Source organism: Apteryx rowi, unplaced genomic scaffold (assembly GCF_003343035.1).
Source record: "Apteryx rowi isolate R43461 unplaced genomic scaffold, aptRow1 scaffold_796, whole genome shotgun sequence".
NCBI classification, from domain to species: Eukaryota; Metazoa; Chordata; class Aves; order Apterygiformes; family Apterygidae; genus Apteryx; species Apteryx rowi.
In genome coordinates, this window is record NW_020451089.1 from 123,308 (window position 1) to 136,467 (window position 13,160).

Consider the following 13,160-nt stretch of genomic DNA (forward strand, 5'->3'; position numbering starts at 1 on the left):
TTAAGCATGATGGGCAACCTTATACTTTTACCTAAAAAACTTAATTAGCACTAGTCATGAAGATACGGCAACATGGGCCTTCAGCTGTCCACAGAGGCACTCAGAATAGAGGAGGCTTATAGCATCCACACATCTTCACTGGTTGCACAACTCCTGCTACCTAGACCAAAGCCAGCTCAGGCACACACATCCACACAGCATGCACATCTAATTGCACTGCAACATGATCAAATTCACTCAGGCACTAGCAAATATCTTCCCACTTCTTCTCAGTGAATAATGATTAATTCAACTTTTAGGCCTAATGGTCTCCAACAAATAAATAAAAGCATGATGATTTTTATTAGGGAAGTACTTTATTATAAAAAGCTAAAGATTTCACAAGATGGTCATTTACACAAGTAATAAAAATGTAGAAAACATTTGACTATATTTATAAATATGTTGCTTGCTTTTTCTTAGAAAATTTATTCACAGCTTAGTTTCTTGTTGAATCCAAACTAGGCTTGTTTCCTTAAAACCATATGGAAACTCTTGAGTTAGATCACAGCTGAAAAATGTAGTTTTCCATAGGACATATTGTATGCTGCGTGATTGAATCTAAAAGAAATAAAAAAGAATTATTTAGGATAAAATGCACAAGAAGGTGATTATAAAGTGCCGTGTACTTTAGACCAATTTTTGATACAAAACAGTGTGACGGAGCTGAGGACAGAGAGAGGAGAACCCTGTAAATAAATGCAAACAGTCAAATGATAGTACAGCAAACACACCATTTACTTTAGTTTAAAAAAGGTGCTGAATTATCGACTTATTTTTTTTTTATTGTGGTCAACCTTGGTTGAATTAATTGGCAGTAGGTATTAAGAGCAGAAAGCAGATAACCACAAACCAACTGGACTGCAACACAGAAGTGTCAAAGATTAGACAAAATTTCAGATTTGATTTGATTTATTTAACACATCAATCTGTAGGGACAGGCTGCTGCGTACATACAGTAAACATGTCAACAGTTGCTGAGAAAGGGTCAGAACTTCAAAGGTCTGTATCCTTCCTCTCAGATATGTGCTCATGATTCATCATTTACAATCCTTTAGCAGGAGTCTACATAATCATGCCTCATGAGCAGAATATAACAGTTAGAAAAGGCGTCATCAGAATGCAAGAGCGCATATACTGAGAAACTTGCAAAAGGCACAAAGAATTCAGAATCCGCTTCCTAATGTGTGAAACTCTGTGTGGTGGGACAAGTGACTCCTTCGATCCACTGGTGGGCTGAGCTTGGCCTATCCAACTGCATTTAGCTCATGCGGTAACTGGGGCTGGAGAGAGGCAGAACTCTATGAGACCAGGAGAAGAGTTAGACGTGCACAGTCTCATGCAATGAAACTTGACTTAATATATAAACTAGAGACAAAATTATATAATAGCAGGAGATGGGTATTAAATTGCATGTATTATAGAATGAATTGCATGTCATTCTAGATTATTACATTTGTCCATCTGAAAGTTATGACTGATGAACTGCTGTGAAAAATGTTTTTCTTTAGTTTACTACATCATATTTTCAGTCTCACACAAACCTCGTTTCCTCATCTTGTCACTTTTTTGGGACATTTGCTCTTTAAATCTTCTTCAAAGCTTAAAAAAGGGCACAATAAACAATGGCTTCTTCTTGTGTGTCTCTTTCAACTCTTCATGATTTTATCTTTGTGGAAGTATCAAATACACTTGTGTTTAGACAACTAGCTTTTCCTTATGGCTCACTCACTTTCTTTTTTCAGTGATTCTTTCAGGTTTTAAGTCATTATGGTCAGAGAGCATTAACAGTCAAGAGATTAGGACTTGTTTGTCTGGTCTTGTGTAATATTGAGTCGTGGTACATTTATTGTCAGAGTTTGAGTGAGGTACTATCTGGAGGAGCGTCAAAGATAAAGTAAAGCTAGTTTATGAGCAAAATTAATCTTAATTTTTTTTAGTATGCAAGAGTTCTCCCTTTTTGGAAAAAAAAAACCCTTAGCTTGTCAAAAAGAGGGAAACTGTCAGACTGGAAGCTGTAAATCCTAGAGAGATTATCAAAAGCTTTTCTTTGAGGGAAATGATATTACAATTTTACATCTGATTCCCTGCAAAGAGATAACCTTTAGAACTGTGGTGTCCATAATGAAAAAGCAGTCAACTAACAACTCTCAGAAACTCAACAGGAAATTTTAAGAAGAAATTTGTTGCAACTGAAATAGTGACTGCAGAAAATTGTATTTCAAATGTATAATATATAATTCAAGAGAGATTATCAGAGGGTACAAATCATTGTATTTCAGTAGTGCTATGACAGCCTACACCAGTTTAAAATCTTTCTTACTTGTATCTAAAACTGAAACATATGCCATTTTTTAAAAGCAATTATCCCAAGGGGGTTTTCCCATAATTTAGTTTGTTCAGATATACATGATATCTAAGTGAAACAATAATACAAAAGATAAATTGAAACACTTTGGATGAGACTGTTCTTGGTAAAATTACAATGGTAAGTACTAGGATCAGCAAAAAGCAGTCTTAATTTTAACAGAAAATTCTTACCATGGAGACAATCTTCCTAAAAATGTAACAACTGTTAAAGTCTGTTCCATTCTCTTCTCTCCATAATCTCAGTTTAGTAATCTATTTACAGTTAATTTTTGAATACATATTCCATAATATTTTATAYGGGTTGAAATTTAGTCTCTTACCTAATATCCATTTTTCTGATAGGTATTTTACTTCCTGGTACTTCTTTCCTGGGAAACCCCCTATACAGATTTTTGCCTGACGTAAGGCTTTACATATTTTTCCTCCTGAGAGCTGTATAAGTTCAGTCAGCTTTTTGCAGGGTGGCTGACTGGTAGGAGATACAAACATCACAGGCTGACTTGAAAAGAGATTCTGCTGATATTTTCCTGTTGATAGATGACGTTGAAGTCTGCAGATCTGTATTTGAGGAAACATGGAAATTGATAGTCAATATGTTTTAACTGCACTAAAAGTAAAACAAATCCTTTTCTTCATGAATTCAGAAACAGAATTATAGTACATGAATATGTCATATTTTGTCAGCTGATTCAGAAGCTCTTGGGTAAACTGTACCATGAATTTGCTGTATTTTAATATTATGGTTGTTTTGAAAGAAGAGCTAAAATGCCCATACACAATGTACTTGACTGATATAATTCCAAAACCAGAGTTGAGACAATTTCATTTACAGATTAGATGGTTTTCCTATAATTCTTCTTATGACAGAATTGTCTTTCACCATAATCATACATGCTTACRTTTATAATACTGGTTATTGCAGAGAAATACTAAATGATATACTAAATAATTATAGTTGTTCAGTGCAAATACAAACTGAGATTTTTACAGAATTTAGAAAATATAGTGCTCATCAGTTTGTACCTGTGAACTTTATAAAGTATATAATTCAGAGTTTATACTACYTTAGCGGCTATTTCCACCTCCTGTGCTCCAAAGATACCAGCTGCCTTTTCTTGCAGACATATTATGTGACACAAATAACAAAATTCAGAGCAATTTAACCAGTTTATATTTAGCTTTGTAATTTGCTGCTTTTCTATTTTAAATATTGAAATGGGTTTATGCATCCAAAAGCTTAACTACCTTTGCCGGCTCAATTAAATTTAAAAAACATCTAAGCCTAACCTTGCATTTGAGTATGAGCCAACTGTAAAAGACATGAAGGTAAACCTCTAGAAATAACCCTCTACTACGTTATTTGTTTCTAATGTTGCTGCACATTTGTGTAAATACTTAATGGAAATTCATGCTTTAACTCTTAATTCCTTTCGATAGGCCCAGATTACAGTCTAAGGGGACAGAAGACAGTTTAAAACAAGCAGCTCCTGGTAAAAATACATAACAAAACTATGTGGCATATCTAGCAGAATCTGTAAACTAACTGTTTCATGTAAACTCTTTCGTCCTCACAAAAGCAAAAAAGGAAGTCCTTTGTGAATGTTGCACAGCCTGTAACACTATCGAATACGAACCTGCTTGATCTATATGAGGCAAAGTTTCTTCTTTGCATATACCAGATAGGATAGTGGTTTGGCATTTAAAACCATTTCCTTTAGCTACAGTGTGCACAAAAGCAATGCATATAAGCACACCAACCATGTTAAACAATATAGAGTTTTCACATTAAAATAAAAAAGAAATCAAGCTTGCATTTCTTACAGTGAGGTTAACCTTGATCTGACAAATAAGTGTGTAATATTTCTGATCCTGTATCCCTTGTTAAAGGTTAGAGAATTTATAATGAAAACAAAAACAAAGTTTTCATATTATTTGATGCTTGTAATTTTTTATACAGATGATCACAAGGAATCATAAGAGCGAGTTGCACGGCAGAAAAAAGGCTACTCTGCATATATCTCTTACATTTACATAACATGGAAGAATAAGAAACTGTAGTCAGTGAAGAGGTGTAACTGGAACAGTGGAATAAATTACTTATTGAGTAGATACCTGAGTTCTTCCTCCAATTCTGGCACAAACTTGCTGTGAGACCACAGGAAGTTAAGATTTTAATGCAATAATATATATGCTTAGCAGGAGATGTGCAGCCAGAGAAAGTGCACCCAACTTACCCAACTTACAAGGGTTTATGAAACCAAATAGTTCTACAGCATTTTCACACATCCTTAGATAAAAGTGAAAGTGAATTGCCTTAGCACTCATAAAAAAATAGCCAGCTGAAGCACCAGTGAAGCATGAAGCCCGTGCAAATATGAGGTATAGCTCAGGTAGTCTCTGTGCGTTGTCCTCTGCTTGTGAAACAAGTCAATCCTGGCCTGAACTCTGAGATCTCCTCCATCAACAGAGAATTCAACTTTCTGTGCTTGTCAATTCCTCAGCTACTCTCTTGATACTAAAACAAAGTTGATTCTTTGTATGCTGAATGCAGCTGGTTACAGAGACTGCTATGGCTGAAGGATGCCAAAAGGACTCAAGCAGAATCCAAGAGACACCCTCTATTTATAATTCTTGTGTGAATTTACGTTTGTGAATGTAATGGCAYCTAATCCTGCCTCACTGCAGCCAAAGAGCTTCTAAATAATTTTGTTGAGCACTGCAACAAAGTAGAGTTACACTGCAGACTTTGGAGGAYGAGGGCTCAGTTCCAAGGGACAGTCTTGAGTCTCAGTGAGATAAATGATACATGTGTAGAGCAACTCTTCATCACTCATGCAGTGGACAAATCTGATTGTATTTCCTGTGCATAAGTTGGCACATGATATCTCACACGTGCAGATCTTATTTTGGACAAGGTATGCACCATTTACCTCCACCTGAGGTACATATGGAGGTACACAGAATGCTCTTCTATAAATACCTGGCTGCTGGGCATCTTGATGTCATGAAATACAGAAAACTAAGTACTGCACAAATTTAATATGTGGCCTCAGAGGAATCTGTAAGCGTACCACTTGCTGATGGGGTCTTGGGAGCCTTAGGCTTTGAGGCTATGGTCAGTGTCTTAAAATGGGACTAGATCAAGAATATAACACAGCTTGCAATCTCTGATGTAAAAAATAGTGTCATAATTTTGGTGTTGCTGGGATTGCAATCATTCATTTTCATATATTAAAAAACTGTGCAACCATGAGGCAACTACAAAAGTGCTTGTGGTAAGTTAGGTCAACCAATTAAAGAATGCACTATACTCTAATGAAAAATAATAATCCCTTCACATCAACCTCAAAACAGCTTCATGATAGATACAATCCCATCTTAGTTGATCTAACACAGAGAAGATCTCTGCAGTTGTTTATTTGGACAAAACAACTGCAATGAAAGAAGAAAAACTATTATCAAGAGACTTTAGCATTAGTTTATCTAAAATAAAACAGTTTTAACTCAAAGACTTAACACTGTTTTTATCAGCCTGTAACTCTAAGATTTCAAAGATGAAAATGTTCAGGATTGAGAAATTATTTTAAAAATTCAGCAGAACTTGTGTTAGATAGAAGATGCAAAATATAACTTGTTGCAGTCCTGCTATTTCTCACATTTTGTGGAATATGACTTAAAAGGGCTAATTGTATTCCCACTTCCTCATGCATTTTCCCTGAAAGCATTTATTTGCTGTCACTGTAATGAAAACTCTTTTGTACAATATGTCTTTCTACAAGAAGAACATTTGGACTAAATTAATATTAAAGGCAAAAATGCACACAGCTAATCATCAAATCAGGAAATGCAAATTTTGAGCACCARATAACACTTGCATCAGCTGATGTATGCAAGTAGCATGTTTTATTCTATGTTTAGCTTAGATTAAAAGAGACCAAGAAAGTGAAATGCTCACATGCTATTGAGATGGTACCTGATTTCTTAAATTTCCTTTTAAACACCTAGCTGTGGGTATTATCAATGCATTTGTTAGTATGACAAGATAAAGTATACAGTATATCTGTGTGACATCATCAAAATAAGTTTCAACTTGGAACTTCGTATTTATCTTTCCTTCACCTGAATCACCACCAGAGCTTTCCAGACACAGTTGTGCTTGGATTTGCTCGAGCACCTGGGGTCCACCCATTTCTCAGAGCTCAGAAAAATTAGTAGCGTTTAAGTTCACACAGCTCACAGAGTATTCTGAAAGGTTAACTTTGCTTTCTGGCCCACTAATCTGAAAGAAATAGTACTAGCCAGGTGCTGAAGAGACAACCATTTAGCTGACCGTGCAGAGTTTGGTTTTGGGATTAAATAGCATAATCTAGCTCTTACCATTGAATTGACTCAGCTGCTTCTGCAACATCAAAGAGTTCACAGCACTCCAGGAGTGCTTCAAGCCCTTTGAAACCATACAGATTTTGTGTAAGCTTTTAAAAATAAATAAATAATTCCTCAGCAGAGACCAAGCCTGGGAAAATTTCAGGCCCCCAAAGTGATTATTTCCACAAATTGTGTCTGTATCAATTGGCAGTTATAGTTACAATTGTGTCAGTCTGTATTATTACAGATGGCACTGCTGTCTGCTATGATATCAGAGTGACGTCAATTTTCCTTTCTAATTATATTTGTTAGCAGATGGATAGAAAAATGAAATCTCTTATAAGAGGGTCTGTTTACTCTTTTTATTAAGACCGTAAGCACTAATTTCATTCTTTCACTAGATGGATGGATGGTAGGAGGATGCCTGGTATATGTATGTATTTGTCAAAAAGGTATCATTAATGTAGATGTTTCTTTGAATCTAAGATTGGAAGGGGAAAAAATCACTCTTGACAGAAATAAAACTTATGAAGAACTTATGGTAAAGAAATAGAACTTCTCTTTCTCTTCCTTACAAAAATAACACATTTCACCAACTATCCTCCCTCTTGTGTTTCAGTAGTATAAGACGTTCATCTCATGTTTCCTAATATTTCCAGAATTCAGCTCAGAAATTTCAACATCAGCAGAAACAAAATAGTAAAATTTGTTAACCTATGTTGTACATGTACTTGTTCAATATTGAGACTTTTTGCCATCCACCTGTTCAATTTTGATTCTGGTTCTCAATCCCCCCAAACCAAAACACCACTTATTAAACGAACTTTACAACTTTGTCTAGAATGTTATGAAAATGTATACAAATAAGCTCTTGGTGGGTAGGGTGCAGGAACAAATACAAAAGCCTTCCATATAGGAACAAGGATGTGACCTTTTAACGAGACTTAGGAAAAAGCCTCAAGTCCCCCAAAGGTGTATCTATTTGTCAGATCAGGACCCAAATCACAGCAGCAAGAGAAGATGATCAGAGATGATGATCAGAAGAGACAGCTAAGAAGGAGGGGAAAATATCTGATTGTAGGCTGCTTTCACTGTGGGAAATGTTGAAACTAACGGAGTGAACTCTGATTTATATTTTTACAAGACATCAATCTCTTTTCCATCCATCCCCTTTTTTGGTTTTAATTCTGGGTGAAAAAGTTAAGCTCAAGAACAAGAAAGGTTGGCATACAAAGCTTGTCATCATTAAGTAAATAGTAAAATAACATTTTTGCTTAAGATTTTAAGAAAATATTATATTGGATGGCAACTAAACTTGTTTTAAAATGTTAGTTTAGGCTACACTAAGGAGGAAGATTAAAAAAGAAAAAAAMCTTTTAGTAAAAATTATTCTTCCTTTTTGAATTATGTGAGTTCTTCCCCTAAGGTATATATCTGAATAGATGCTTGAATTCATGCAATAGACAATATAAGAAAACTAATTTTTCTGAATGTCTATGGGAATGTTTTCAGCAATGAAACTGCTAATGTCCTACGAACAGCACACAGTTTCCAGTGTACTTCCAGAAAATGGCACATGAAGACATTTTCAGTCCAAAACGCAATTAGAAAAATAATTCCTCACAAGAACTAAATGGAGAATACGGTCCTGAACTATTAAATTTAATATAAATTGTATTTATAGTCTGGAATTCAAAATGTGAAATACTTGCTTTGAAAATATTATATAAAATGAAGCCATTTATAATATCTGTACATGTCTAAAAATTTGAATGTGCATTATGGTAAATCTTTACTCTTAATTTCTGCTATTAATCAGAGACAAATAAACCTACAAAAATACACTTCGAAAATGTATTTTATCATTACTATTTTGCTGAGGGGTTAATATAATATTGGAAACCTTACCAATGCCTATTTAGGCTATTTTCATATGAAGTATTTGTTGAACATATGGAAAGTTTTAACTACATCGTGGTTACTGCTACTTGCAAAAATAATAAATACATTTTATTAAATGCAAACAGCAGAAGATAAAATTTCAGAGATAAGTCTGAAGAGATAAGACTGTATATTTTATGGCTTATATGCGTCTAAAACCCAAGTGTTATTTCATTTGAAGTTGATGAGAAATTGTCCATTTTCATCAAACAGAAAAGGATTTGACCATCAAAGTCTATGGGTTAATTCACCACTCTGCAACTATTAAATGTCAAAAAAGCATGAAATTGATAAAACTGAAAGAATCTTTATGCTTCATTAATCTACAAATTTAACAAGAAGGATGCACATAAAATAATACATCTATTTAATATAGCTGGGTAATGTTGCTGGGGAAATCTCAATGTCTAAGATTTTAATATCCATATGATTTCAGTACAAATAAATATATTGTGCCAGTAACATCTATATTTTCAGTTACTGTAATTCTGTAAAAAGACCAACCTATTCAAGAAGAGCAACATACTAAAGCTACAACACTGCTAGATATACAAGCTACAGCACTGTTAGGAAACATTACCCTAAAATCGTTATGTGCATTTTCAGACAGTCTGTCACTTAGTAAAAATTTAAAAGAAAAACACATATGTGGAACCCCATGTACGTTTGAAGATCAAGGGCTCACACACATACACAGAAATGAAGTATTGGCCTGCTTCTGATAAAGGGGAGCATATTGCAGTGGGCAGACTTCTGAAAGTACAGTTATCCTGCAGTGAGGAATTTGCAGAATCTGCAGGACCCTACAGGGATCAAGGGAGTTTGTGCTAACAGTGCTGTAGCTCTCCTGCAGGACAAGGAAGAAATGCTCTCTTTCTCATCTTTCTAAATGTCAGGTTTATTAAAAGAATGGAAATGACTAATCAAATAGCAACTCTATTTTTGTAGTAACAATGTGTGATGTACATTTGCTACTTAAATTAAGAGATCACCATTTTAGTTTGATTTTTTTTGCAATTTATTTTAGCACTCTGCTGTTATTTTTTCAATATATTAACATTAGAGCTGAAAAATATTCACTAAATTCTTTAATTTAAAATTATATTGAAATGCTGTGCTAGATAAATAAATTGGTGCTCACCAGCATAAAAGAGCTTGTTGAAAGTTGGATACAAGATCATTCAGCAAGTTGTTTCACAAAGAAATAGCTCTTTACCTTTGAAGAATCTCGCCTAAATTAATGTGGCATCACATGGATGCATGAGTCCAAGTGGTTCAAACCATACAAGTATTGTTCAGTAAAAAGCAACTGGGTAAATATATTTATGTGAATAGCAACAATAATCTCATTCCACTCCTTGGCATGAAATACATTTATAATTGGTATGGATGGTTGTTATTCTCTGAGCATAACTCAACTTGCAACATTCATGCAAATTATTTATATTATATCCATATTTCTGAATATTTACTGAAATAACATTTTTATATTGGATAGTAGTAACACTTGGCTAAAATAGAAACTCGTCAAATTAGACAACCATAAGCCCTCAAATAGAGAAAACTGAGAATGCACTTTTTGAATGCTTGATAAAGCTACATCATCACCCCAGCACATGGACATAAACAGAGATTATGTACAGGCAAACTCAGTTTATGTTTTTGCAGTAAGGGACTTGTGCACTGACATGGGAGACAGAAGAAAAAGGAGAAAGGTTTAAAAGACAGAGTGAAAAATTTGGTCCTGAAAAAAGAAACCTCCCATGTTTGCTCTTGGAAAGAAAAAAAAAAAAGAATGTAGAAGAAGGATAAATGACATACACTAAAGATTGTATTATCTGGAAGTTTCTCCAAAACACAGTTGCTTCCCCTCCTCTCCATAGTCCTTCATGTGTTTCCTGGCCAAGATGAAGGGAAGAAAGCTAAAATGCAGCCGATTTAGCTAATATTGTTTCTTTCCACTCCGTGTTGGCAGACAAGCTTGCTTCTCTCAAATCCCACAGACTGATAAGAAAAGCTAATTTCACCAATTTATTCTCTGAAAGACTGAGTCCCAGTGGGAATACTGTATGAAAATGTTTGGCAAATAAATCTACTGCTTGGCAGATATTCAAAATTATACTGGAAGATGTTTGAACCATTTCTTCCGGGACAGAAAATTTTTGCAGGAAAAAAGATAACAAATTCACTTATTTTTAGTTTAATTTACTTGTTTTCCTAAACTAGAACTGTTTAAAAATACTATATAATATCAACATAATCATCTATAGATTAATAGAAAAAAATTAGGGTAAATAAATTTAAGGACTTTTTTGTAAAGTCTTTTCCCTTTTGAGGATAAGCTTGATGTCTAAATCAAGGAGCTGTATTTCTGCTCCTACATATATAATAGAATATATAATATATATAGGATAATATATATCACATAAAAACAATCTGTTAAGGTTGTAAAATGTGGTCACTTTATTGTGGTATTTGTTTATAATTCCAAAAACTTTCTGAATTAAATATTTTTGTATTTGGCTTAAACACCAACTAATTCTTTTTGAAATTAAAAAATCCTTTCATTATAAATTAGTTAAAGAAGGATTATTCTGGATAAGAAAAAGTTTAAACCTTCCTTCAGAAATACCTCAATAACTTGTTCATCTTTGGTTTTGTCTTCTTTCAAGAGAATTAAACTCAACTGACTATCGGGCAGTGATGAAACTGCAAATTGCAATTGCAAATTGAGCTCTAAATTCTGCAAATAATTACCAATTATAACGAATAGTCCTGAAAAGGATTTTTTCTCACCCAAATATAGTAGATCTGTGCCTTGCATCACTCTGAAGTGGTACATGAGTGTGCCACATATCAGTCTGTGCCATGTATCATTCTGGTGTACCACTAGAGGTACTACTACAAGTGGCAAGACCCCAAGAAACCTAAAAAGGTTCAAAGATAGAAATTATCAACCTCTGTAAGCAATCTATGCCAGTGTTTGCATACTCTTATAGTCAGAAAGCTTTTCCTAATATCTAATCTAACTTTTTTTGCTGCATTTTGAGCATGTTACTTCTTGTTCTAGTGCCAAGGGACATGGAGAACAATTTATTCTCTTCCTCTTTGCAACAAACTTTTGAATATTCGAAGACTGTTATCATATCTCTCCTTGGTCTTCTATTCTCTAGACTAAACAAACACAATTCTTTCAATCTTTGCTCACAGGTCATGTTTTCTAGACCTCTGATCACTTTGTTATTCTCCCCTGGATTCCCTCCAATTGATTCACATCTTTCCTGAAGTGTGGTGCCCAAAACTAGACACAATACTCTAGCTGAGGCCCTACCAGTGCTGTGTACAGTGGGAACAATTCATGTATTTTAGGTATAGCATTCCTGTTAACACATCCTAGTATGCCTGCTTCTTTCAGCAGAACATGACATAGGTGACATATTCTGTTCTGGATTCTCTAAAATACTCAGTTGCTTTTTTCACAGAAATACTGTCAATCTAATTTTTCATTTCCGTGGTCAATTATTTCTCCCTGCTTTGCTCTTTTCCTTATTGAACTCCATCATATTATTTCTGATCATTTCTTAAATCTGTCAAGATCATTTTACTTCCAACCTTATCCTTATGCACCTGAGTAATGCCATTGACCTCAATGAGACTATTCGTGTGTGCAGAATTAGCAATCTGTGAAAATCTGTGCAGAACTAAGAACTTCAATATGCAAACATAATTTAGCAAAAATTTTTTTTTCTGCAGTATTTACTTGCTCTAGAAAAGGAAAAGAAAGTTCTCTAAAGAACATCTTTATATGCAATAGGAGAGAGGAAAAAGCATAGAATATGGCAGGAATTGCCATGTAAATGRTAGCAATTTAAAAGGAGATTGAGTTTTGTCTTTGAATATGTTAAACTTTATTTTAGTTTGCAATAGTGATGACAAAAGAGCTAGCTATGACAAGCTGGGCAGTAGGATACCACTTACAGAGTCAATCTACAATTCTACTACTTTAGGTGATGATTAACCAGATTTTCCTGCCTGTTAGCTTAGAAAAATCTTAGACAATGAATGTAGCATATGGATAGGATAGCAGTACATTGTATGCCAATGACTCCATAGTATGCTGGTGTGGTGGGCTCATTGTGTGTATGAGAAAGAGTTGATCTGAGCATACACAAATCGTCTGTGCAGCAGATCTGAAGTAAGCCACATTGAAGCCACCATTTTCTATCTGACACTGTTGGGAGGACTCTCCATCTAAGTAAGTTTTTAAATGTATGCAAGTTCCTCCGCTTCAAAAATCAAAAGGAAGTAAATTAAAGTCAGACATTCTTCTCTTTCCTTAACTCAGCAGCTGGCAACTGAACAAACACAGTTGAACCAACATACAAATCAAGAAAATCTCAGCCTCCAAATAATTTGCTTTAGAAAACCATCCACAACTTTAAAAG

The 13,160-nt window shown here is 34.5% G+C and overlaps 1 protein-coding gene across 5 annotated transcripts in view; it reads right to left on the reverse strand.

Moving 5' to 3' along the window:
* Nucleotides 1–369: 369 nt before the first annotated feature.
* Nucleotides 370–13,160, reverse strand: part of MCPH1 (microcephalin 1) — a 135,906-nt gene continuing 123,115 nt past the window's right edge. For all 5 annotated transcript variants that reach the window (XM_026088913.1, XM_026088911.1, XM_026088912.1 and 2 more), the window contains 2 exons: nucleotides 2,730–2,967; nucleotides 370–600 (listed from right to left, as the gene is read on the reverse strand). In XM_026088913.1, coding sequence (XP_025944698.1) covers nucleotides 545–600; nucleotides 2,730–2,967 — 294 coding nt within the window. In that variant the 3' untranslated portion in view covers nucleotides 370–544. The remainder of the gene's footprint in view (nucleotides 601–2,729; nucleotides 2,968–13,160) is intronic.